Here is a 24,874-nt window from a genome sequence, read left to right on the forward strand (position 1 = left end):
GGACACAGAGTGGGGGCACAGCTGGGCTGGCACACGAGCTGGCACGGCAGCCTGCCCAGGGGAGAGCTCTGCCATTGCTTCCCCACAGCCTCCCATTCCCCCAGGACATGACAATCCCAGCTTTTCTGGATAAGTACAGGAATCAGACAAAATGCAGTGGTATTGGGCAAGCACTTTTTCACCCCAGTCTCCATGGCAACACCAGCATCTCCGGCCTCTCACCAACATCTTTGGTCAAGGTATATTGGGGATGTCCCAGGTAAAGGACATTGGAAATGTGTACACTACAATTATGTGTTTTGTTTTGAAAGAAGTGCTGGGAGTGCGTTTGACCTGTTCACAATCCAGGCAACTTCACCTCCTCGGAAAGGCTGTAGGATGTATCTTTCCACCAGCTGGAGTTTGGCTCGTGTTAACCTATGCAAAAAGTGGCAAAACCACATTCCATTCTGTAGCTTCCGCCCGGTTACTTCAGTTACTTCAGTTACTGGTGCACTAGAAAACCCAGGAGGATTAGTCACGTCCCCGTTCTCCAGACCCAGCTCTGGCGAGAGGCCCGCGGGGCAGCCCCTGCCGGGTGTCACACACTCCGTGCCGAGGTCCCAGCTCCCCTCTCCGCTGGTTCATCAGGGCCCTGCCCTGCCAGCAGTGCCAAACATTCCCTTCTCCTTGAAATGTCTGCTTCCCACCTGTGCTGCCGCTCCTGGTGTGCGCGGAGCGCGCCTGGCGCCCCTGGGGAGACCCGCACGGGGGTGACCCGCCGGCGCTGCGGGGCGGCAGGAGGCCGGGGGAGGCTGCGGGCCCCGGGGGCGTTTGGCGGGGCCCGTGGGGTGCAGGTCCGGCTGAGCGCGGGGCTCCGGGGGCGGTGCGGGGCAGGCGGGTGGCGGAGGCCGCGGAGGGGACGGGCGGGTACAGTACCGTTAGAAGTATAACTGGAAGCCCCCACACCAGCGGCGTTTCCGTAGTGTAGTGGTTATCACGTTCGCCTAACACGCGAAAGGTCCCCGGTTCGAAACCGGGCGGAAACACCAGCCAGGGTGGCTTTTCTTTTCTTCTCTGCCAAGACTGCAGCACAGCTCTCGGCTTCTCAAGCTCCGAGCCAGCGTTATTTTATTTAAAGCAGCGGCGCGGCCTGGCAGGAATATTAAACCCGTTTTATTCCGCAATTTCGCCAGCCGCCCCCGGCGCGGAGGCCGGAACTCGCGTCCCGGAAGCGGCGGCGGCGTCAGCGGGACATGGCGGCCTGAGCGCAGCCCGCAGCCCTCTCTCCGCTCCGCAGGTGCGCGGCGGCCGCGGCGCCGCGGGGTTGCGGTCCCGCGCCCCGCTCGCCCAAAGGCCGGGCCCGGGACCCTGCAGGCACCGAGCGGGCACCGCTCCGCACCCCCGGTGCGCTGCCCGGGAGCAGCCGCCCCGCGGAGTGAGCGCTGGGCCGCTGCCCGGGGCCCGGGTGTGACACGGTGTGGCGAGGAGCGCGTTTAGCCGGGCTAATCCCGGGAGCACACGGGCTCTGCCCGCGCTCCGCCGCTGGAACCGCAGCGCCCCGGCTCGAGCAGCAGCCACCATCTCACAGCTGCTGCCGGGCTGTCCCGAGTGAGCACGGGCAGGTCCGGACTCTGACTCTCTTAAGGGCTAAAAAAGGTGAAATCTTGCGTATAAATTGATTTTTTTTCCCCTTTTGCTTTCGCAGATCAGAAAGTGTCTGCAGCGCGTTCTCAAGATGCAGTATTCCCATCACTGTGAGCACCTGCTGGAGAGGCTGAACAAGCAGCGAGAGGCCGGATTCCTCTGCGACTGCACCGTGGTCATCGGGGAATTCCAGTTCAAAGCGCACAGGAACGTGCTCGCCTCCTTCAGCGAGTATTTCGGGGCCTTTTACAGAGACGCATCTGACAACAACGTTGTCTTGGATCAGACTCAAGTGAAAGCTGATGGATTCCAAAAGCTCCTGGAATTTATTTACACAGGAAACTTAAACCTTGACAGGTAACATGCTGTTAAAGGGGAATAGGGAAATAAAATTTGTGGTAAGGCACAGCTGGATTTTTTTGGTAATAAGATCTGGAGAAACAAATAGCAGTGGATGTGGTGGATATTAAAAACTTGAAGTTTGTCTGTCTGTGTGCTTTAAAATACCCCCTGACATGTCAGTGCCAAAATAAAGGTGTGTTGTCTGATATTTCACTGACTGATAGTTCCAGTCTCCTGCTGTTTGTGTCTGCTTTGGGGGAGATTAAACATCCTGCATGATTACCAGGAGAGGGAAGGACAAATGTGTGTCTGGGGGTGAATTACATTAGTCCTTTTTTCCCAAACACACAGGAACTGTGAATGTGGTAGAGTCCTAACTCTGAGGGATGGATGAGGATAGGCATGGTTTTAGGAGTAACATTTGTTAAAAATTGCATGATCTGTTACTTAAAATTTTATATTGCATTGCCCAAAAGGAGTCACAGAAAAAGTGTTTCCCCTCATTACTGCGTTGATTTTGTGCCTGTTGTGCTGCTTCACATACAGTGAGGATGCTTTTTTCTTTGCAGTGCCTTTTTCTCAGCAAAAGAGATTTCTCTCTCATGAGGGAGGTGTGGCTATGTAGAAGTACCAAGTCCAGGATTTTTACTTCTTTCTCAATGTCTGATGTCAAATGCAGGCTTAAAAACTTTTTGTTTCTGAAGTGTGGAAGCTCACACTCAATAATTTAAGTATACAGGTGCAGGGTGGTTTTTAATTAGCTACAGGCATTAACAGCAGCAGAGCTGAAGTTGTGCCAGTTACATATGAGCAGAACTGTGCAGGTTTCTTGATGTCCATCTGGGACTGCAGCAGGAGAGTTTCTGGATTTTCTGAGCAGCTGGGTCTCTGAAGGAGGAGGAAGGTGAAAGTACCAAGGAAGATGAAAATGCCATTCTTGCCCAGAGAGAGCTGTTGGCTGTAGGTGACACCTGCCATGTTGTGCTGTGACCCTTCAGGGGCTGATGGAGCTGCCTGCAAAGTCTGTTGTGCTCAGAGGTGGTGGGTGCATGAGTGACACCAGGAGGGTACCTTGAACCCAGCTCTCACACAGTACAAGATACTGAAACAGTTGTACTCATATGGGGAATAATTGTGGAAAGTTGTTTATTGTTAGAATGAGGTTGTTTACCACAAATCTCTCTTAAAGTGCTGTAAATCCATAAATGCATTCATGGTATGTGTTGCCACCTTTTCCAGATAATGTTTTCCTAAACCATCAAGGCATGTGTGGCAGGAACTGAAAAATAGGATGTAGTGTTTAAATGAGGACTTCCTTGGTATTACTGGTTTCTGTGTGCAGCTGATATGGAATTAAGGTTGTTTGCAAATCGTTTTATAAAACAAGATTAATACCTGCCATGGAAGTGCTGAGGTAAATGCACTGCCAGTGAATTACCTGAGACCTTGGCCATTATGAAATGGTGTTTTATGTATTTTATTTTCCAGTGTTTTATCCCTTTGTGCTGTTATTTCAGAGCTGTTTGGACCAACAAGTTCATGTCTGGCCTCACCACCTTACAAGTTGACTTTTAACTTCAAATTCTACAAGAGGCATGTAACTAAAATAAAATCCCCAGTCTGAGGGTCTGCAGACCCCACTAGACAGGGACCTGCAGTTCAGGAATAACTGACATTTTAGAGCCTTGTGGCACTTCAGCACCAGGAAATTAAATGTTGCTGTGTGTTCCTAAAGTTACATTTTCTGACAGTATAACTCTTCTGCAGCTCTGTGTCTGTTTGTGATACAGTTGGTGCAGAACAAATGTTTACTTTGTCCAGAATGTTTCACCCAAGTTTTGTTTCCTTGCAGCTGGAATGTTAAAGAGATTCACCAGGCTGCCGACTATCTCAAAGTGGAAGAAGTGGTCACTAAATGCAAGATCAAGATGGAGGACTTTGCTTTTATTGCTAATCCCTCTTCCACGGAGACATCCAGTATCACTGGGAATGTTGAAATGAACCAGCAGACCTGCCTCCTGACTCTCCGAGATTACAACAATCGGGAGGAGAAGGAAGATGCTGCTGCTGCAGAGCTGGTCCCACCACAGGCAAAGAAAGCAGCTTTAGAAAAGAAATCTCCTCAACCCAAAAAACGAAAGAAGAATTTCAGCCCCCCCAAAAGCACGGAGAATAAATCCCTACACTATCAGAACGAGGTGGCTGAGAACACATCCTTTGAGATGTTTTTGGATGCAAATAAGCTGGCCACCCACATAACAGAGCAGGCTGCCCAGGGCAGTGACAACACAGAGCTGCAGCTGGCAGCGGTGGTGGAGAGCGAAACGCTGGCAGCTCAGGATATCCTGGCCCAGACCATGGCAGCCAAACAGAAACGGGGAAAGCCTCAGCAGAGCTGTGCCCTGAAGGAGCACTGCATGTCCAACATAGCCAGTGACAAGAGCACTTACCAGCTGGAGAGCTCGGGGGAGGAGCTGGACCAGAAGTTCTCCAAAGCCAAGCCGGTGTGCAACACCTGTGGGAAGGTGTTCTCCGAAGCCAGCAGCCTCCGTCGGCACATGAGGATACACAAAGGGGTGAAGCCCTACGTGTGCCAGCTCTGTGGGAAGGCCTTCACCCAGTGCAATCAGTTGAAAACACATGTAAGAACTCACACAGGTAAGCCACTCGTCGTGTCTCATGGGCTGTGGAGGCCTGGGGTCACACACAGCCTGGGAGTGCAGGACTAGAAACATTCTGACTTCATCCTCTTGAAATTTTGTCATGCATGCAGGGGTAGACCCAAATAACATGAAATGTTTCAGCATTTTTCAGTACTAAATAATAGTTTCAGTAGTATTAGTCTGAACATCTTGATTTCTAGAAAGACTTAGGAGAGCTGGCTGTCCTTTAGCTCTGTCGAGTGGTAGAGTCACAAAAAACTACTGTCAGTAGAGCATGAAAAGCGAGCTATACTTGATATAAGAATTTCTGTTGCTTTTTTTTAAACTTCAAAACTTAATATAAGTTTGAGAACAGGAGTGGGGAAAAAAATTCAGTCTTACAACTTGTCCCATAGGGTCTTCAAAAAAGGTAGGAGGTTGGCTGAATTACTACAACATTTGGGATTTTATTTCATAGATGCACATTTTTATTTCATAGATGCGCATAATCTCTGCATTCAGTAACATTACCAGGAGCTTTTGTCATATCAAGCTCCAAGAGAAATAACTTGGGAGCACTTAAACATTTTAATCCAGCATGTCTGATTTAAAAAGATGATGAACAACTAATTGCTGGAGCCTGGGAAGATGTGCTTGTCTTTCCATATGTTCTGTATGTTGGGAAGCCCTGAGCAGACATCACAGTTTTTCCAGGAAGCTGTGGAAATGTAGGAGATGTTGAGGAACAGCTGCAGGAGAACACCTTGCTCTTCCTGTGACCTAGGGAGAGACTTTCAAATTCTGTCAGACAGGGTCTAAGCAAAGATTCACACACGAGGTGGAGCTTGATTGCAGGATTCAGGGACAGTGCTGGTAGGAGTGCTGGCTGTACTTTGTACCTCTGAGGGTATTGTCCTGGGAACTTTTGCAAGAGTGGGGAGAGAATTCCATGGTCTTGGTTGCTCAATGGCATGCTAGATGTCTTTTACTTTTGAAGTCTTTATGTACCCTATTTACTCATGAGATTTGACGGTGCACTGCACAGAGTGGCAGAGAAAGGCATTTTTATACTTTCTAGGATGGCAAAGTTGCACAAGCCCTTACAGAAGACAATTCACCACTAAGAGGACATAAATAGAGAAGTGCCTGTAACATTCTGCAGCAGACATTAATGAGAAATTAGGGAGCAGTAGACTGTATATTGAAGACCTGTTGCCGTTGGACAAGCCAGATAAAACAGATGATTTGTTCATTTTAAATATTCAGAATTATGAACAGACATAACCAGCAAAGAGTCTGAAACTGAAGTGGCAGCATTCTTAAAATAATGTGGAGAAGCTGGCACTATTAAAAACATTCTTACTTTTTTTTTTACCCAAGCATAATGTGTTAAAAAATAGTCCAGTTATCCTCTGTGTTCTAGCACGTTCCACTTCAGTGGACTGATGACAGGATTTTCCAAGATGTAATATGTAAGAAGTATTAGAACAGACACCTGAGCTTTGGTCAGGTCATGAATTGCAAAGCTTTCTTATGTAAATACAGAGAGCACAGGGTGTTGTTTTTCACCAGGGGAGAAGCCATACAAGTGTGAACTGTGTGACAAAGGCTTTGCCCAGAAGTGCCAGCTGGTGTTCCACAGCAGGATGCACCATGGAGAGGAGAAGCCTTACAAATGTGATGTCTGCAACCTGCAGTTTGCAACCTCGAGCAACCTGAAGATCCATGCCAGGTAGGCGCAAGTGAGATCCTGCAAGTGCTTATCCTTGGGTTTATTTAAACAGAAACATTTACTCCAGTGTGAGTAAGAGTTACAAATGAACGTGATTTCTGCTTCTCCTCTCTTGGGACTTCTCTCACAATGCGTAACAGAATAATTGTATGGGTGTGCTTGCTCATTAAGGAGGAGATTTGTGCTGCATGAATGTACAGCCTGATTCTGGTGTCCTTCTTTTAAACTACTTGTAGCACCAGAGAGGAGAGTGTTCTCTAGTGGGAAGTGAGAGAAGTTCTCACTGCCGTCTGCATGGGGATTTTGGCAGGCACAGGAATGATATTCCCATGTGAGGAACCATCATCTGATATTTCAGTACCCTAAAGTGCAAAGCATGCCGAGTTCCCGTGGTGCCTGTCACCTGAGCGGGGCCTGTGGTTCAGTTCAGCTGCCGTGGCAGCCACGGATGTGCCGTGAGTTTGCTGCAGGACCTGCTGCACTCAGCCGTCACCTGTCTGCTGTGCCCGGGAGCGCTGGCAGGGGCAGCAGGGGCAGAGCCCTCCCTGAGGCCGGGTGGGTGCTGCCCAGGGCCGTGTCGTTGCAGGAAGCACAGCGGGGAGAAGCCGTACGTGTGCGACCGCTGCGGGCAGCGCTTCGCCCAGGCCAGCACGCTGACGTACCACGTGCGGCGGCACACGGGCGAGAAGCCGTACGTGTGCGACAGCTGCGGCAAAGCCTTCGCCGTGTCCAGCTCGCTCATCACCCACTCCCGCAAACACACAGGTACGGGCGCGTGGAGAGGGGCACCCACCAGCAATCCACCTGGGGATTGCCATCCAGCTCCTTCCTCACGTTGTTTTGCCTCTGATTCCGGTTTTGGGAGCACTTTTTCTCATCGGGCATTATCTCTGTTTCGTTTCGATTTGTTCTTGATGTGTATTCTGGTTTATGTGTTGAAATAACAACATGTGTTTCCTTTAGGAGAGAAGCCATATATCTGTGGCATTTGTGAAAAGAGTTTTATTTCCTCTGGAGAGCTCAATAAACATTTTCGGTCCCATACAGGTCAGTTTTCAGACAAGCTGCTTCCTGCACCATAAATTATAATCCACTTTTACACTTTTGCCTTAAAAATACGCTGTATTGGTCTGTACTTGAAAGTAGAACAGTTCCTTAATTTATGTATCTTTGGGTTAACATAATGTAAAGAAAATATTAATTAATTATTTTAATTGCCTTCAGAGTAGTATCTGTGCCACAGCGTAGGTGCTGATGTATGATCCAGGCTTTACTTAAAATGTTTGGGTCCTCTTGCTTTGTTTTAAACTGTTTAAACTGAATATTTTAAAATATTCTAGAAATAATTTTGTTCTAATAGAGACACAGACAAAATAAGACTTACAAAGTTGTATTTCAAAATAGAACATTGAAATCTGTTATCGTGTGTCTCTAACTGTATTTTTTGCAACATCAAGATTGTTCTCACTGCCAAACCAATGTTTTTCAGGTGAAAGACCATTTATCTGTGAAATGTGTGGAAATTCCTACACAGATATAAAAAATCTTAAGAAGCACAAAACAAAAGTTCACACAGGTGAGTTTGTTGTGCAAAGAAAAGTTAAGAAACCACATTAGGCTCACTTGCCTTCCATGCTGAATTTTTGCTCATCCAGGGCTAAAATTAGAAACAAAGGAATTTTGGATAGTAGCTGTTTTTAGGGCAAAAAAACATCTGTATCCAGCTTTGTTCAGCTCTGCTCCATATTCCTTGTCCTCTGTCCATCCTTGTGTATTGACCATAAATGCCTTGCCTGTGCCATATGGGAGAGGGAATAAATGGTGTCTGTGTACATCTGGAATGGGAGAGAGAGGGTGAGAAAATGATGCATGTGCAGAGACAGTGTGGAATTTAGGAAAGCCCCAGTGCAGCAGGAAGCCAGTGCTGAGGGCAGGGCAGCCCTGAGTGTGGAGAGAGCCTGCAGAGCTGGAGGGGTGATCTGGGAGAGCTGCCAAGGCAGGCCAGGTCTCGTGGAGAGACAGCAGGCAGCCAGGAGTGCCTCAGCACTGGAGTAACAGACTTTGGAACATGCTTTGGTAGAGGAAGGGTCAGATAGCTGATGTGGCTTAGTCACAGAGCCATCCAGGAGCAGTGGCTGGCTGCATTCCAGCAGGAAGGCATCACGGAACCCACTAAAAGGGTTTCAGTTTAGGAATAGAAGGTAATTTTTCAAGTGACTGGATAAAATATGTAATGTATCCAGCTGGAATGGAGTTAAGAAATGTTGTCTTCCAAAGAAGTTTAGAGACAAATGTTACATTGTACACTGCTGTTTCAGTTAAAGGAGAATGCTTGCATGTGGCTCTGGTTCTGAGATTTTCTGCAAAATCTCAAGGAAACTTCCATGATTACATTTTTTCCAAAGATACTTTGTTCACTGTGATGTTAAGGGTTTTTTATCTTCTGTATCATGCCAAGTAGAGATCAGGTTGGAATCCATCATCCTTCCAGTTGTCACGCTACAAGCAGCAGCAGATGTGATTCCCAGTGTTTACACTGTACTTACAGCTGGCCTGGCTTTGCAGCACATGGAAACACCAATATCCAGCTGCCCAGGCAGCCTGTGACACACCAGGTGTTGTCTCTGACAGTCATTGGAAAGGGAATTCACAGAATCTGTGCATGAGCTTTTGAACATTTCTTTCTTGTTTTTTTTGTTGGGTTTTTTTTTTCTGCAGGACCTGAAACTTCTCCTGATTCAACTGCACTTGATAATTCTTTCAATGAACAAGAATCCATTCAGAGCCAGAAAAGTCCTTTATCAGAGTCCATAGATGTGAAACCCTCTGAGATGTCTTTGGCACTTCCTCTCCCCATTGGGACTGAAGACCATCAGATGCTGCTCCCCGTGACAGGGAGCCAGTCCCCTTCATCAGAAACATTACTGAGATCTGCTGTGACAGGATATTCAGAACCTCAGTTCATTTTCCTGCAGCAGTTGTACTGACAGAGCAGTGCAGAGCCATCCAGGTAGTTTGGTAGTGAACTTGGAAATGTTTGGTAAGATGAACACAAACAACCAGTTGTGCTTTCTGAATTGGACGTGTTCTTTGTTTTTCTCTGTGTAAAGACACCTGTAAGGCATTTCCATTGTGCAGTGCTGGATTGTGCTAATCTACAATCAGGTTTCTATTTGTGATTAACACTGATTTCCAGGAGATAATTCTGGCAACACACCTGCCTTAAGAATTCTCTGTTACATATGTTAATGTACGTTGGAGTTCTCTTCCCATGTTCCTGCTGATTTGATGTGTCACAGTGTCATTTAAGAACAGATACTTTAAGCCATAGTTGATAGTTTAGGAAGATTAACCCAGAGGCGTAGGGAGAGATCATAATTTGGATGTGTAAGCCTGCACTCCAAGGGGCTAGAATGATCCATGGTGAAGGCAGGTCAGTGCTCTGCTGAGGTGTTTGCCTAGATTTGCTGCTGGCTGCCAGAAGTGCCATCTTCAGGTGGAGCCTGACCCCAGAGGGAAAGGTTTGGGTGTATTTTCCTGACAAGAAAAATAAAGGAGGGTTAATTTTTGTCTGAAGTGTGGCGAGTGGGAGGGTCCTAATGACATAGATACTCCTGGGTCTTCTTTCCAACAAATTGCCTTTGTTTGTTTGCTAGAAGTGAATCCAACATTGTTGTATCTTGTCCCAGATTTATTTTTCACATCCTTAAAACACATGGGTTTGGCACAAATAGCAACAAAAGGAGAACTGGGACATGCATGTTGTAGATGAGGCGAAAAGATGCAGTGAGTTAATTAGTGAGGCATGAATCAGAGCTTGATAATCCTTTTTTTTTTGCTGTAGTGCTGCTTCTTGTGCTAGACGGGAGGTACAAAAGAGGAGATAAATCCGGCCCTTCACTGTGAAAATAATAAGTGAACACTACATGAGGAGGTATTAAAGAATAATACAACAGAGCAGATTGATATTCTTTCAGGAAAGGTTTTGTTAGAGTTTTACTGATTTGTTTTAATTGAATTTTTGGTATTGCTTTACCTCTCATGTCACTTGTCCACAGTAACTGCACAAAACTAGTACCTAGCAAGGCCCAGGTAAAGACAGGCTTTGATACTAGCAACAGACATATTTAAAAAGCAACATTTTAATGTCTTGGTAAGGTCGTAAAAAGCTAGGTGACGTTAGAAGTACTTTTCTACTCAGTTTTTCCAGTTTGTGCCATTAACAGTTGTAAGCATTATTTATGTAATCTTCAAACAGTAATGAAACAGTCATGATACTGTACCAACAATGCATTTAAAGCTGTCCTTTGTTGGTTATTTACTTGGTGCTAGCATTTATTTCCACCGATGCCTTGTGTCCAGACGCTGATAAATAGAAGAGCGTAGAAGATACCTCTGAACTGATTCCGTTCTACATGGAGTAATAATTAATCTGCACCTTAATTAAACAGACTTGTGAAAAATTTCTTGAAGGATTTCATTTAAAGAGTCTGAAAATTGTCCCTTGACTCCTGAGTGTGACTGTCATTTTTTTTTCTCTTCCTCCATGTTTGTATTTGTAAAGTAATAGACCTTCTGCTGTTTTGTATTGATCATTTTAGTGTGGGGCATATCTATAACCTGCTGCTTGGTCACATTTTATGCTTTAATATATAGTAGATTTGCTGATGAAGCCTACCATGGCCAGCAGGAGTACAGCCATGTCCAACAGGAACATCCCTAATGCAGGAATCTCTCACGCTGTCCCCACAGGAGATAGTTATTGCAGGGCCTTTAATTTCCCTGCTTGTCTGTCCCACAGTGCTTATGAGCAGCTGATGTTCATAATGCTGGCAAAAGACAAAGGATGAAGTTCTCTGGTATTTTATTTTTGGCGTTTCCCTTTGTCTCCCCTCTTGTCTCTTTCAGCTTCAGTTGTTGGTGTAGCCCCTGAGGGATTCCTCAGCCTTTTAAGACTGAAGAACCACAAAATCAGGATCTTGACTGTGTGTAGCTTGTACTAAGCTTCCTCTTTGCTGTCTCTCTCTGAAAGTAGAGCAGAAATCTTGGGATAGACGTAGGTTTAGTCATGAATACTGAGAAAGAAAATGCTGTACAACTGATAACTTGCATATTTAAACAGCTTTGGAAGACAAATTAATGATATGCTGCTGGTACCTGAGGAAAAGCAGCTCAGGATAAACATCCAGGATAAATGACCAGGAGAGAGATTAGCTCTGGAGAGAAACCTAAACAATAACTACATTCCTACATAGAAAATGCATTCCATAACAGTGTTTGTTTGGACTGGTTTTATATTTCTAAAATTATAGCTTATTACTGTATTCTTAGATTTCAGACTTTTTTAAAAAATACAGTGCTTAGATTTATACAGGATTTGTTTAGATACTTATAACAGTAACAGTTGCTTTATTAGTCATTTAATTTTCTTTATAGACAAGAAGATATTCATTATTTTTTACAAGACAACAATTTTAACCTTTCTTAATAGAATACACAGGCTTGTAGTTTTGTCTTGGAGCAATAATTTAGTGACCTGCACTCTTGAGTCCCCATCTGAAAATCTTGATTTTTAGTCTCATCTTTCGTGAAGATATCTCAGCTGCTGAGGTATGATCTCTACCAACTGTATTCATTTACTAGAATATAGATTTTAAATAAATAAATATATAAAAATATATATATATATATTTGTAGGTGTGTTCAGGCTGTAGGTCTGAACCTACACCTGTACCCTTTGCCAATAGATGCATGGAAATCAGCTGCACATGTAAGTTCTGGGCTTAAGGGTTCTGGGTTCATTTTGAAGTACAAGGCTTATAACAGTATTGGTAATTTCTGTAAGGGATTAATATGGGAGAGCATGGAATCTTAGGCATGTGTCCTTGTAAAAGAAAAGAAGTAATTTCAGTAATTCTGTGAAGAGTAATACAAAGAATATGACATGTTTTGTTACTGCTGTTTCAGTCAATTTTGCACTGAAGTTGGTGCAAGTTTTCCTGAATAGCTTATCTGCATCTCTAAATTTCTGAATTGACTGTTTGGAAGTACTTAGGTGAGAATAAATAGCTCCTTGTATCACATTTACTTCTAAATTAGTGCCCCAAGTAGGCACAAAGCATGACAACCTTTCTGAAATCACATGCTACAAAACAATTTTCAAGTACACACAAGTCCCACATGAAGGATTTCAGGGCTGTGATCCCAGAGAGGCTCAATAAGCCTTGCAGAACTAAGTTCAGATAAGGACTAGTAACTGATTTTTTTGGTTAAATTATTTTTAAAGTATCTGCCATGTATATACAATTTTTCCTCTTTTATTTGTATATACCTCAACTCTCAATTTTATAATCCCCTGGGAAGGGAGGGAGTTGTACATATTTAGCCTGAAGTGTTTTATGTTAGACTTTAATAAACTTGTTTTATAATTTTCCCTCACCTTGTGTCTCCTGTTTATAACTGCAAGGGGTAGCACCAAAAGCAGGAGGGAACCAGTCAGACACAACCCCTGTCACCACCCTGCACGAGGACCATGGGGGGCCCTGGAGCACACAGTAGGATTTGGGGGAACCTCTGCAGCACCCCTGCCCTGCTGGATCAGTCACTTACCTTCATTTGCCTCCCCTCTAAAACTGGGGAGAAAATGCTGCCTTTCAGCAAGGTACTGTGAGGTCTAAAAGCTAAAAAAATGGATTTCAGAGCAGGGTTGTTCTTGCTTTAGCCTTTGAATAACTCAGAAGAACATGGCAAAAAGAATTTAGCCCATGTAAATTCAATCATTCCAAAGAACATAAGATACATCTTCTAAGAATTTCAAGGTCAGAGGAAGGAAGAAGTAAGTCTCTGGCACAGGCTTCTTTAAGCAATACAGGTTTTGCACAAATAATTGTTTTAGTTTCCAGGAAGCTGTTTATACAGAATTTGGTAGGAATTACTCTGCAGCCCTTTCTTACAAGGCAATATCAAAGAAAACTGTAAAACATGAGTTGTTTTTATGGATGTTGTCAGTAATGAAGAGGGCTTTATGGGCTGAACAAGCTGCTGTTAAACAAGGGTTCAGATAGAGTGCAAATACTTCAAACACATACACCAGCACTTTTAGATGCCATTTTACCTGATATATTTTGACTGTAATATTGTTGCCATGTCATCACATCACTAAAACCAAAATACTGCTGTTGGTAGAGTTGGGTACTTGTTACCACCTCAGATTAACAGATGTCATTCCCAAAAGTAAATTAAGACTTAATTTGAGCAGTGAAATTAGACTGAACTTCATATATCTGACAAGGAAAAGAAAGATAATGGAAAAAAAAAACCTGCCTGAGTCTTGTAGTGGTATTTATAGCAAGAAATTCTGTCATCAGTGTGTCAGTACTGACACTATCAGAGTGGCACTTGCAATGATCCAGAGCAGCAGCTCTCAGAAAAGTACCAACACAGGCTTATCTAATTATTTCAAAATTTAGGAATTTGGAATTATTTTAGGAATTTAGGAAAAATCTGCTCATAGCAGATTCTTCTCAAACCATCAAGTTTGGTGTATCCCCAACTTTAGTTCTTGTTGCTGCATCCTTGCTGCTGAACAAGAGTTAAAATTCAAGCTCCTCTCTGGAGCTGGGTGTTCACAGGGTGATGTATGGACTTTGTGCTCAGCACAGTGACTGCAGGCTGGGAGGGCCCTGTGCAGGTGTGCAGAACAAACATTCCTGCTCTGGGCTTATCCCTGAGGATACCAGGAGCTCCTGGGGCAAAAGCCTGAGTAATTTGTGTTTGGGAGTGGGGGCAATGAAAACAAAAACAACAAACCAACCAAACAACAACAAACCTCCACCTACACCAGCTCTCACAACTGCCCTGGTCATTTCAGCTGGGGAAGAGGTGTCCAAATGCCTTCCTGTTCCTACAGTACCACAGAGATAATGCAGAGTCAGAGCAGCAGCAGTTACACTGCTGCTTCCCAGCTGTTTGTACTGAAATTACTTTCTTAGATTTTTCTCCCTTATGCTTTGATAGTGTACGTACAGTCACAGATCATTCTGGTACTTTATGCTAATATTTAACAGGTACATTTAGAGGGGCAGAGGACTGCATTATGAAAGGCTTGGAGCAAACTTCTGCTGTCCTGCTGGTTGACTTTTTCTGTTTAGGAACATAAACTAAGTCACTTCTGCAGGAATGAGCGCTTATGCAAAGTCTGTCCAAACCATTACACAACGTTTACCGTTACATGCATATGTTGTCTTACTCATGTGTAGGAATTGCCACAGGGCTACAATGATACAAATGTTTTTAGGCAGTTTTCATGAGATGAGAAGAAATGATGGCATCAGATTTGGTGGTTTCTATTTGTAGTACGAGAAACAAGTACATGCTACAATTTAAGCAAAATTCCATGTATAGCCCAGCAAACTGGGTTCACCAGCTTTAAATTCTAGCATGGTTGTGGGTTAATGCTAAAGTTCACTTACCTTGGTTTAAAAAAAGTCACTACTGGAAGATCAAAAGGATGCAATTGCTAAGGAATAGGAAAGAGTTCATGGAGAACAGTGCCAACAAATGGATTTACCCAAAGCTCTCTGCTCCAGCAGGAATCTGACTCTGCAGGACACCTGATCCACTGCCCAGCAGCAGTCCTGGGTGTTGCTTTTGTCAGTGTGCTCTGCCTGGCTACAAACCTTTTCATAGTTACAGAGTTTAATAGATGGAGCATGATTTAGCAACAAAGTTTGAGGTCATTTGTTTGATACTTTCTCTCTGTTGCCATTTCTGTTGGATTCCTCCTAGACTCAAACCCCAAAGAAACAGCACGCAGCGAGTGTGATACTGACATAACCTATTTTACTAACAACCAGGTAGGGAAAGCTGAGGCTCGGGGAGGGCCCCGGGGTGCAGCCTTGCTCACAAATGCTCCGAGCCCGCGAGGATTTCCAGGCTGGCGTTGGCGGCGCCGGGCGCCACGGCGGCGGAGCGCGGGCTCCAGTAGCGGTGCCTGGCCAGCCCGTGGGACAGCTCTGCCAGGAGAACCTGCCCGTCCACCTCGTAGGGAGCCACGTCTGTGCACTCCAGCTGCAGCCGGCCCACCGCGATCAGCTCCGAGAACGCCTGCGATGGAGGAAAACAGGGTTGAACACCTGGGCTGCGGTGAAGGTCTGCAGGCAACACAGGGCACTTCATCCCTTCAGAGTGCTGATCTCCAGGGAGTCTCATCCCAGCACCACCATATTATAACCATAAAAAGCCCAAATAAATCAAGTGTCTTGTTCACTACTTGCTGTAGTCCTCCCAACAACAGAAAGACAAATGGGAACAATCAAAGCCCAGCCTTCTCAGATGAGTTCAGAGCCACACACTTACCACACAGGTGCTTCTATCAAGTTTGTTCCCCCAGATGTAAATATGGGAAAGTGTCATGTTGGAATGCATTGCCTGTGCAAGAGCTACAAGTCCTTTGTCAGTTATATTGTTGCTTACAACAGACAACCTAGAAAACAGAGAAAATGTGTGCCAAACCATAGAATTCCCATCTCTTAGTTAAAAATAATAATTTAACTATGATTTAGTCTTATTGTTATGTTTCATACATATACAGAACTTTTTAATTTATAATATAATAATTTATTTGTATCAAAGCCAGTCCTACTCTAATATCCTTTTCAGGTTGCCAAAGGCAGTTGGCCTCTGGACTTGCTCTATTTCTCAAAGCACTTTCCTGACTCTTGCAACCAGGTTGTTCACTACTGAGTTCTTCAGTGTCAGTGACTTTGCTGCTTGGTGGCCAGGTCTCATCTCTGGTCTGCTTTGAAGCCCAAGCCTTGGCATTTATCCAGGCTAAGCTTTGATCTATGTGGAGTGGCAGTTATTTTTATATTAGTGAACCTGCAAGGCTCTCAGAGGCACCTCGCAGCCACCACCTCCTCAGTCTGCTACTTAAAACTAATGGCTTCAGGTAACACCTTTGATCAGCTTTCATGTCCTGCCGGCGGGGGTTTAGCGCGGCTGCAAAAGACACCCTGATGGAAAGATTACAGCTCTTCTGGGTTCACCCGGAAGCGAACTTCAACAGAGGATTTTCTTAAGTGTTGGAAGATCAGAACCAACAAATATAGTGCCTTATCCCAGCGTGGAATCTGATTATCTCAAAATTCTGAAGGCCTACAGCTCTTGTTTTCGTTTGCGCACCACAGGGACCTGCGCTTCAAAGACGCAGAAAGAAGGAACAGATCAAGTGCCTCACCTCTCGCTCTCCCAGAGCGACTGTGAAAGCTGTGAGAGCTCTGAGCACACCTGGGGCTCACCTCCAGCACCCCGGGTGTCTCACAGGTCTTGGAGCACCTCACACGGCAGCAGAGACCAATACTTAATAAAGAAATCCCACCCAATCTCTCACGGGCTTTTTTTCCCCAAGAAGGAAAAATTGTCTAAAACATTTGGAACTTCCTGACTTTCCTATTTTGATCAACATGAAGACACAGAGCTGAGACGCATTTCAGCCAGTGCAAAGTGCAGGTTGCTTGCCTGCAGTCTCTGGGGGAGCTGTGCAAATACTTACGCCTTCAGAGTCCTGTTCCGCATTGCCAAGGCCTCACTCAGGTAAATGGCTCCAACATCTTCTATTCGGTTTGCACCAAGATCCAGGATCTCCAGGGTCTGGTTCATTTTTAGTAGCTCTCCCAAAAATTTCACACCATCACAGATTATGTTATTACTGAAAGAGAGATGCTTTTTTTTAATTTTTAAGTTGCTAAGAAAGTTGCTAAGAAAATGAGTTTCTAATGTGCCACATTTAATCACTCTCACCAGCTAAGGTCAAGGTATCTCAGGCTGGAGTTTTCATACAGGGCATCACACAGTCGCTCTACACCAAAGTTTTTCATTTCATGCTTGCCCAAATGTAGTTCCACAAGAGAAGAATTACTCCTCAACATCCGAGCTATATGAACTGTAGTCTCTTCCTAGAAAGATACACTAAATTTTATTAAGCTGGACTTTAGGATAAGATACAGTTGTGCCTCAGTAAAAGGGAGTTATGCAACTAACTGCAAGATGTGGTCTTCAGTAGTGTTCTATTCTGTATATTGTATAAAAATAATCACAAAACAACATGCTATGATTAAGCTAAAAATGAAAAAAAAAAAGAAAATTACTAGAGGGATATTTGCAATTTTACAATACTGTCTATATCCCTGCAAATATAAGTGAAGCATCAACATTTAATTATGTCTAATCAGTTTCCCTCTCTGCTATTGCTCTTCAAAAACTGAATATTTGAGTCAGTCTTTGCTAACATTAGAAAGTATTTTGTAATGATGCAAATTATTTCATACAAGAATGAATTGGTCAAAGCTTTTACTTGATCTTGGAGATCTTTTCCAACCTTAAAGATTCTGTTAATTGTATGCAAAAGAAACAGGACTTCTGTGGTAAAAAAGATGTCCTGCCACTCTAAGGCAAAGGAAGTTTGTTCAAAGTTGTCCTGTTTAGTTAAGAAATTAACTGACTGAATACTGTGAGTCAAAAGTAAAGGAAAATCCAGAAGCCTCGGAAAATTATAGAGCAGAAGGTAGAAACAATGACAAATAGATTCTCTGACAGTCCAGACCAGGTCCTTACTGTTACCAATAGCTGCAGTTTAAATTGACTTCCAGAGCTGGGGTTAGGCAGATCAAGCCCAGCCTTAGAAAAGAAACAACTAAAATCTGTTCAAATGGTGAAATTTACCTTTGGGAATTGAGGAGGATCTGGCTTTCACAACAGTTTAATTTCATTATCCTGCCATCAGGAAAACACTGATCCTGTCCCAGACACCTGAGAACTGCTGCCAGGCAGGTGACTCCACCTGCACCTAGCTCTGCAGCAGCACCAGCCATGCACACAGTGAGACAGCAAAGCCACTCAGCCCAGAGAACATGGGAATTGCTGCAGTGGTTTTCTTCTTTAGGCTCAGGTAAGCAGCATCCTTTGTGCTCCCCCTCGTTTCCTGCTACACAGCATGGCTCCCTCAGTTTGCTGAACAGTGCAGGAAATTCCATTTTCTAACAGCAGAAGGAATACTTGCTTCTCCAACACCACCCCCTCTCCATAAGCCCATTTTTAAATAAATGTACCAACAAAGAAATTGTTAAAAATTTAACCTTCTAGTCAAACAGGTGCAGTCAGTGACTGCACAAAACTTGTTTCAGAAAAATATTCCTGCAACCATTTTCACCCATTTGTAATGAATTCCAGAGAGCTGTGTAGTCCAGATGTCCATAAATACATCAGTACTGACTTGCCCTTTGCCCCTCTCTCTGAGCTGACTCCACAGTCACTCACATACCTGTTGGCTGGATAGCAAAGGACGATTTAGGTTTATGGCTTTGAGTGATTTGTTCTGAGTCAGAGCTATGGCTGTTGCTACCAGACACTGCAGGCCCTGGAAATGAAAATAAACTCTTTAGAGAAATCTGTTAAGTGTATAGATCAAGACACCAAATTGCCATTGCTATTATTTCTGCCTTCATCTACTCTGGAGGTAGAGAGATAGGACTACAATAGGCAACTGCTTACAGACACAACAGATTTTCTGATAATAACAATGCCAACTGCCTATGGAATAGCAGAGTGAAATTAGACTAAGTAGTACAAATGACTTGGTAACTCAGAAAATAAAATGCAAGAATAATGGATCTCAAAAATACTTGTCTATTCAATTGATCCTATATTTTGATTTCCCTGACTTATGAGGCAAAATCAGCTTATGTGTGTTCCCCTAATATTTATCCACCAGGTAGATTCATATTTAGTATGAATCAGGAAAATTTAGATTTTTTTTTTAAATATCCTTCTAATTTGGCCTCTATTTTATATTTATGCTACTTTTCAAGTAGGCTGGGCTGTACCCAAAGCCCTCTCATTTTAAACCAACTTTATCAACTCCCTACCAAGCACACACATACCAAGCTTTTGAATAAATCCTACACTGCCTACACTTCCTTCATTCATGTATTCATGACACCTTCACACTTTCTGAGGGCTATTCCCCCTTCTGGTTCAGAAGCAAATTCTGAATTTCCAGGAGACAAATATAGGCTTTTAAAAGCAATCCACAACCTCCAGAGTCTTGCTGTGCCCAGTGCAGGAAGTCAGTGCCCAGCTCCAGGAGGAACCACATTGTCCAAGAGTAAATTGGGTGCTTTTCTACTCAATTCAGCACTGCTGTGCTTATGTCCTTTATGGGTCAAGCTCTGAGAGAAGCAGCAGAGCTATGGGATGAGTGACTTTCAGGGGTTGCAGCACTGCTCACTTCAGAAGGGAAAGATTCTCCAGGGAATGAGAAGTCCATTCTTCAAAATGAATTATAGAGGACTTAGCTCAACAGAAATGAACAGCAGAAAAAAAACCTCAGAAAATGTGCAAGCCAAGCACTTGAATTCCTAGGGAGACACAGTGACTCTAAAATATCCCCAGTTCTGACTTCACAGGTGCTTTATGCAGTGTGCCTTTCCAAGCACACATTGCAGTATTATATATTCTGTTACCTCTGGCTGTCACAAAATCAATGACAACAGATGGCAGTTCCCCCTAATTAAGCACTGCAGGACCCTTGTAATACCCTTGAAAGACTTATGTCTTATTGCTGATAATTTTACTGGGTTACTCACCACATCACAGTCTCCAAGATCCAACTTCTCTAAGGTTGAGTTAATTTTTAACATTGAGGCAAAGAACATCCCTCCTTGGTTTCTTATTTTGTTTCCAGTCATTCTCAGGTGCACAAGACTTTGATTGCTCTAAACAAAATTTAAAAAATGTATATATTCCTTTAAGATGGCCTGGAAAACAACATTGTCCTGTTTTTTTCATGTGAATTCTGCTGGTTATCACACAGAGACAAAACAACCTTCCAGAAGAATTGTGTCCAAGTGATAACACTGGCTCAGCTCTTGGCTCAGGCTCCCCTCAGTGGCACCAAATATGAGAGTCTGAAAGCAAAACGCCTCTATTTGAAAACTTTTGTTTCTCCCGAGTTCATGAATTTCATCACACTCATGAAAATAAACCAGGCAAATATTTCTGCCTAAATTGGCATCTGAGATGCAAATTGCTTTAATGCTAATTTAAATCTGGTAAGCCTTGTATGAGCCCAGCATTGTACATCTACTGCACAGACTTAGTGTTTTGGAAGCCTGTCAAATTTAGTTGAAATCAGTTCAGGGTTCAAAGACTGTTAAGGAGGAAGAAAGAGCTCATGTGAGTCTCCTTTCACAAACACAACAAATCTTACATACAAGCCTCATTTCCTTGGGAAACCACATTAAAAATAACAAACTTGGGTTTGTGGTGCTGCTGTAAGGCAAAGTTTTGAAAACATGTCTCAGACATCTTGAATCAAATATTGATGTCAAAGTACAGGCAAATTTAATTTAATTTTTTCAAGGAAAAAAAGGAAAAAATTATGGCATTGTATATCCTGTAGCATAGCATTTTTCACACAGAAAAACCCAACTGCAATAGTTGTGCTTTTTAGACATAGACAATTATGCATTTTTATAGATAATGAAGTGTTAATGGCAGCACAGTGCAACTTTCTCTTGTGTGAAATCTGGTTTCTGAAGTGTGCCTTGGGAAACCAGGCAATCCCTGTGACACAGCAACATGCTGAATGGAGCAAAGACAGAGGCTCCTTTCAGCCAGCTCTGACGTTGGCAGCACAGCCAGTACTGGTCATCAAAAGCAGAAAGATCAAAGGAGATGCCATTGCCTAAATCTCCCAGGCAAATACTCACATGGAGTGCTCCTGCTATCAGCTCTGCCCCACTTGTGCCAATGTCATTGAACATCAAGTTCAGATACTGCAGAGAGGAGTTTTCCTTGGGAGCAAACAAAGCAGGAAGCAATGAGAATTTGATGGGTTTTTTTCCCAAAACACAGCTGTATTTTCCAAAAAGGAGATATACATACACAACTCTGCCCTTTGCAGCATTTCAGGCAGTTCATGAGTTGGAGAAGTAGTTAAAGAATGCCAAATTATGTCAGGTGATGAGGGCAAGGCATAAAACCTGTCATGGGGAGGACCCTCATGGGGCCTGAGGAACCACCCAGGAGCCCTGTGCATGAGGCAGGTGGGCTAGCTCAGATGCACAAATTCAGGCATTTTGTGAACCTAACAGTGCCCCTCAAATTCTAGGAACACAGGCACAGGGTGACAACTCACTATTTACCACCTGTATCCCAGTGCTTACAATGACAAAAAGGCTGCATTAAAATTCCCTATGTTTAGGCCTATAAAAAGACTAACAGAGATTATAAAATAGCTGAAACAAAGGCCACAACCATTACCCCCTTTTTTAAACTTAACTGTGAGCCTAAAAGCCCCATAGTTTATTCCATCATTCTTTTCTCAGGAACCACAGCCAAATATCCAAAGGCCTTCTACCAGAAATTAAAAATCTCCACAGACAATACGATCTGATGTTCTAGTAGAATGGATTGGGAAGTGATAGTCAAAGATATTGGAATTTTGCCAAACCAGCTCATTCTTGTCCCCACTATAAATATTACTATAGAGGAATAAATTACAAGTTGCTGAAACAAGCATCTCTTGGCACCTGGAGGAATGTTGCCATGGTCTTTGCTCCAGCATCAGTCAATAAATTATAGGCAAGATCCAAACCTGAAAAAGATGAAGAATAAGGAACGTGACAGATGCATATCTACATTGAACTGATCTCTGAACAAAAAGTAACAAAGATGAACTAAGGCTGAAATCAAGACTGCTCATGTTTTCTTGTATCAGCACAGCCATGTCAAACACACAGGGAATAAACCTTACCTGTGACAAAGGCAGCTTGGCCTAAGACAGAGACAAGAACTCCAAGATCATCATCTGTAACTCTCGGCACAGGCACCAGATGATTATTTCCAGCTAATTTTAATGTAATTCCTTTTGTACTTCTGCAGTAACATAAAAATGTAAGCACATGGGGAGAAGTAAAATGAAGTAAATTTGTCCCTAGACAAATGAATTTTCTCAGATCAGAGGTGTGCCCATGTCTGCCCTCCCTGTCTCTGCTTTGGTAATACCACCACACGTGATCCAGGCAGTACCTCAGCACTGCCCTTTCTGAAGGCATTGCTCAGCACTGAAACAGGAATAATCAAGATGAGGGGAAGGCAGATGGAAATAAAGATTATGTCAGAGGTTACCTCATCATCTTCTTTTTACTTGTCCTCTTTTCTTTATTTACTTTATTCTGCCCTCAGGATCAAAACCTGACACAAGCCATTTCATTTTCTCAGTTTTTTCCCCCTAAAGGGCAATTAACTTTGATCCCAGCACCGTCCATGAGAAGAAGCAGTACCCAGACCCTTAATGAGACAGAATTTAGGTGGTTAATAACTTGGCAGGATTCAGAGACAACTCAGGGAAGCATGACCAGCTGGAAGGTAACTGAATGCAGCTGAGGCTTTTTAAACAGGAGTGAGACACAAAAAAGGGGGTTAGGATGACTAAACTCTGAGTTTGGCTTCTTTAGGGGACAGAAAGGCACCGTCCTGTATATTTTTCACTTTTTTTGATTTCACTGCTTGTAAAGCTGCCCAGAAAGGATATATAGCTACAAACTTCTGCCAAGATGATGTCAAGATGAGTCAAACCAGAACTTCAGCAGTAAATGTTAAATTTGATTTGTGTTTAAGCCTGAAACTGCATGAACTTTGCCATTTTTCAATTCCTCATCCTGCTACCCCGTTTAAGGCTTTCAGAAGCATCTGAAACACCCCGTTTGTTATTTTCTTACATTTCTTCATTTTTATCAGCTTCTTGAAGCACACGAGCAATGAAGGGGTTTTCAGGCTGGCTCAAATCTTGACAGGCCTGCACATGGCACAGGTGAAGATCTGGAAGAACCGACATGGCCTGCAGGAAAAAACAAAACCAAGTGTTATTGTATCTTTTTGGCAGCCTAGCAACCAGGAAGGACCTGCATAGCAATACAAATGGGCTCGGTCTGGAAAGGGTTACAGCTCGCGGTTTGGAGTAACAGATTCAGAAAAAGCTTCAGGAAAACGGTGGGTGTGTTTTCTATGCGCTGTAGTTGGTTAGAGCACCGTGCTAATTATACCAAGGCCATTCACTTCAGAGTTTAACTTGATTATTCTTCTTCCAGCTCAGCATATTCTGTAATAAACCCAGAGATAAAAGTATCTGAGCTAACAGAGAAGTGATCCCTGTGGCAGCTGAGCCCCACAGGCCTTACCTGAGCAATGCCCACCTCTCCCCTGTCCCCAGCTCAGCTCGCGGTGAGTTCGGTAACCGGGCTGCTCCGAGCTGAGCCCGGTAACGGAGCCCGTGCCCAGGGAGGGTATCCTGGAGCCCGTTCCCCTGGAGGGTGTCCTGGAGCCCGTTCCCCTGGAGGGTGTGCCGAGCCCGTTCCCCTGGAGGGTGTCCGGGCTGGCAGCAGGAGGCAGCGAGCGGGGGCTGCCAGGAGCCCCCCGGCTCCCTCCCCTGCGTGGGGCTGAGCTCCCGGTGCTGCCCAGACCCTGGGCACGGAGTTGGTCTCCGAGGAGCCTTTGCAAAGCTGTCCATGGTTACACGGATCAGCTGCTCCTTCAGAGATGCCTGTGCTGGCCTTTTCCAGCAAATAAATCCCTCTGGTGATTTCACCGCTGCGCTCCTGGGCAGGAGAGGGTGGCTCCATTTTCCTGCACTGCAGCACTGCCAGGAGCTGTCTGTGCTGGGTCTGTCTCGTACTCTCCTGCACAAACTTCCCCCAGGTTTGAAGAATCTCCCTGACACGAGGGCGCTCAGCCTGTCTGGACAGCCTGGAGGAGATCCCACACCAGCTCTGCTGCTGGCTTTCCCTTTCCCGTGTTTATGGGAGGAACACCACGTTGCACACTGCACCTGCATCCCCCACCAGGTTAATCAGTGTCAGGATGCTAGATTTGAGTGAAAAATGCTTTGATGCTTTTCCTAAAGGAACGTGCACTATGAAAAATGTATTTTTTCCTTTGTTTTACTTTTTATTTTATTGATACCTCCCTTTTGCACAATCCAAGTTCTCCATTACAGCCAAGTGTCACTTTTCCCTACCACAGTGAGAAGGGACATTGCACTGGTCCACGCCCAAGCCTGGGTTCCTCATTATCCCTGGCATCTCAGTATTCAGGCAGAAAAAAGCAAGAACATGGAAACACTAACCTTTGTGTTGAATCATGAAGATGGAATCCTGACTGGAGGGACTGCTGCAGTTTTTCATATCTTTTTTTTTCTGTGTACACTGGGAAAATAAGAGCTGCATTTGCACAGAATTAATATGTCACAAAGTGAGCAAAGGGCAATTAAAAAATGGATGTGATATTGTTAATGTCTTTAAGTCCATGAACATTTGCTGTTCATTTGATAATGAACAATTATTCACCCTTGGGCTATGGTAACTGTAAGAGTATTCATAGACATCCTTATTTTAGGGCTCAGAATACACTTTCCTTTTTATTTAATGCAATACTTTTTTCCCAAGGATTTTTTTTTTCCATGGGTGCAGTTTTC

The 24,874-nt window shown here is 44.0% G+C and overlaps 2 protein-coding genes and 1 non-coding gene across 5 annotated transcripts; 2 read left to right on the top strand and 1 right to left on the bottom strand.

Annotated features, from left to right (window-relative positions):
• The first annotated feature begins 955 nt into the window (after positions 1–955).
• On the top strand, positions 956–1,028 carry TRNAV-AAC. The gene has a single exon. It is a non-coding gene; the product is annotated as a tRNA-Val (tRNA).
• On the top strand, positions 963–12,780 carry MYNN (myoneurin). The gene is made up of 8 exons (XM_039713556.1): positions 963–1,279; positions 1,688–1,983; positions 3,821–4,626; positions 6,183–6,342; positions 6,929–7,107; positions 7,306–7,389; positions 7,832–7,918; positions 9,061–12,780. The coding sequence occupies exons 2-8, from the start codon at positions 1,718–1,720 to the stop codon at positions 9,327–9,329; spliced, it is 1,851 nt and encodes a 616-aa protein (XP_039569490.1). The 5' UTR covers positions 963–1,279; positions 1,688–1,717; the 3' UTR covers positions 9,330–12,780.
• A 139-nt stretch (positions 12,781–12,919) lies between these two features.
• Positions 12,920–23,702, bottom strand: LRRC34 (leucine rich repeat containing 34). Of its 3 annotated transcripts, XM_039713561.1 has the most exons (11): positions 23,583–23,702; positions 23,124–23,242; positions 22,157–22,278; positions 21,933–21,997; positions 21,111–21,194; positions 19,986–20,114; positions 18,662–18,757; positions 17,143–17,297; positions 16,895–17,050; positions 15,700–15,826; positions 15,244–15,447 (listed from the first exon to the last, which is right to left on the bottom strand). In XM_039713561.1, the coding sequence occupies exons 2-11, from the start codon at positions 23,237–23,239 to the stop codon at positions 15,244–15,246; spliced, it is 1,254 nt and encodes a 417-aa protein (XP_039569495.1). In that variant the 5' UTR covers positions 23,240–23,242; positions 23,583–23,702. The 3 variants fall into 3 exon arrangements, with proteins under 3 accessions (XP_039569496.1, XP_039569497.1, XP_039569495.1); XM_039713562.1 differs by lacking the exon at positions 23,583–23,702 and having other exon boundaries at positions 12,920–15,447; positions 23,124–23,239; XM_039713563.1 differs by lacking the exons at positions 23,124–23,242; positions 23,583–23,702 and adding an exon at positions 22,531–22,606 and having other exon boundaries at positions 12,920–15,447.
• Between the last annotated feature and the right edge of the window lie 1,172 nt (positions 23,703–24,874).

Source organism: Passer montanus, unplaced genomic scaffold (assembly GCF_014805655.1).
Source record: "Passer montanus isolate IOZ18808 unplaced genomic scaffold, ASM1480565v1 scaffold29, whole genome shotgun sequence".
NCBI classification, from domain to species: Eukaryota; Metazoa; Chordata; class Aves; order Passeriformes; family Passeridae; genus Passer; species Passer montanus.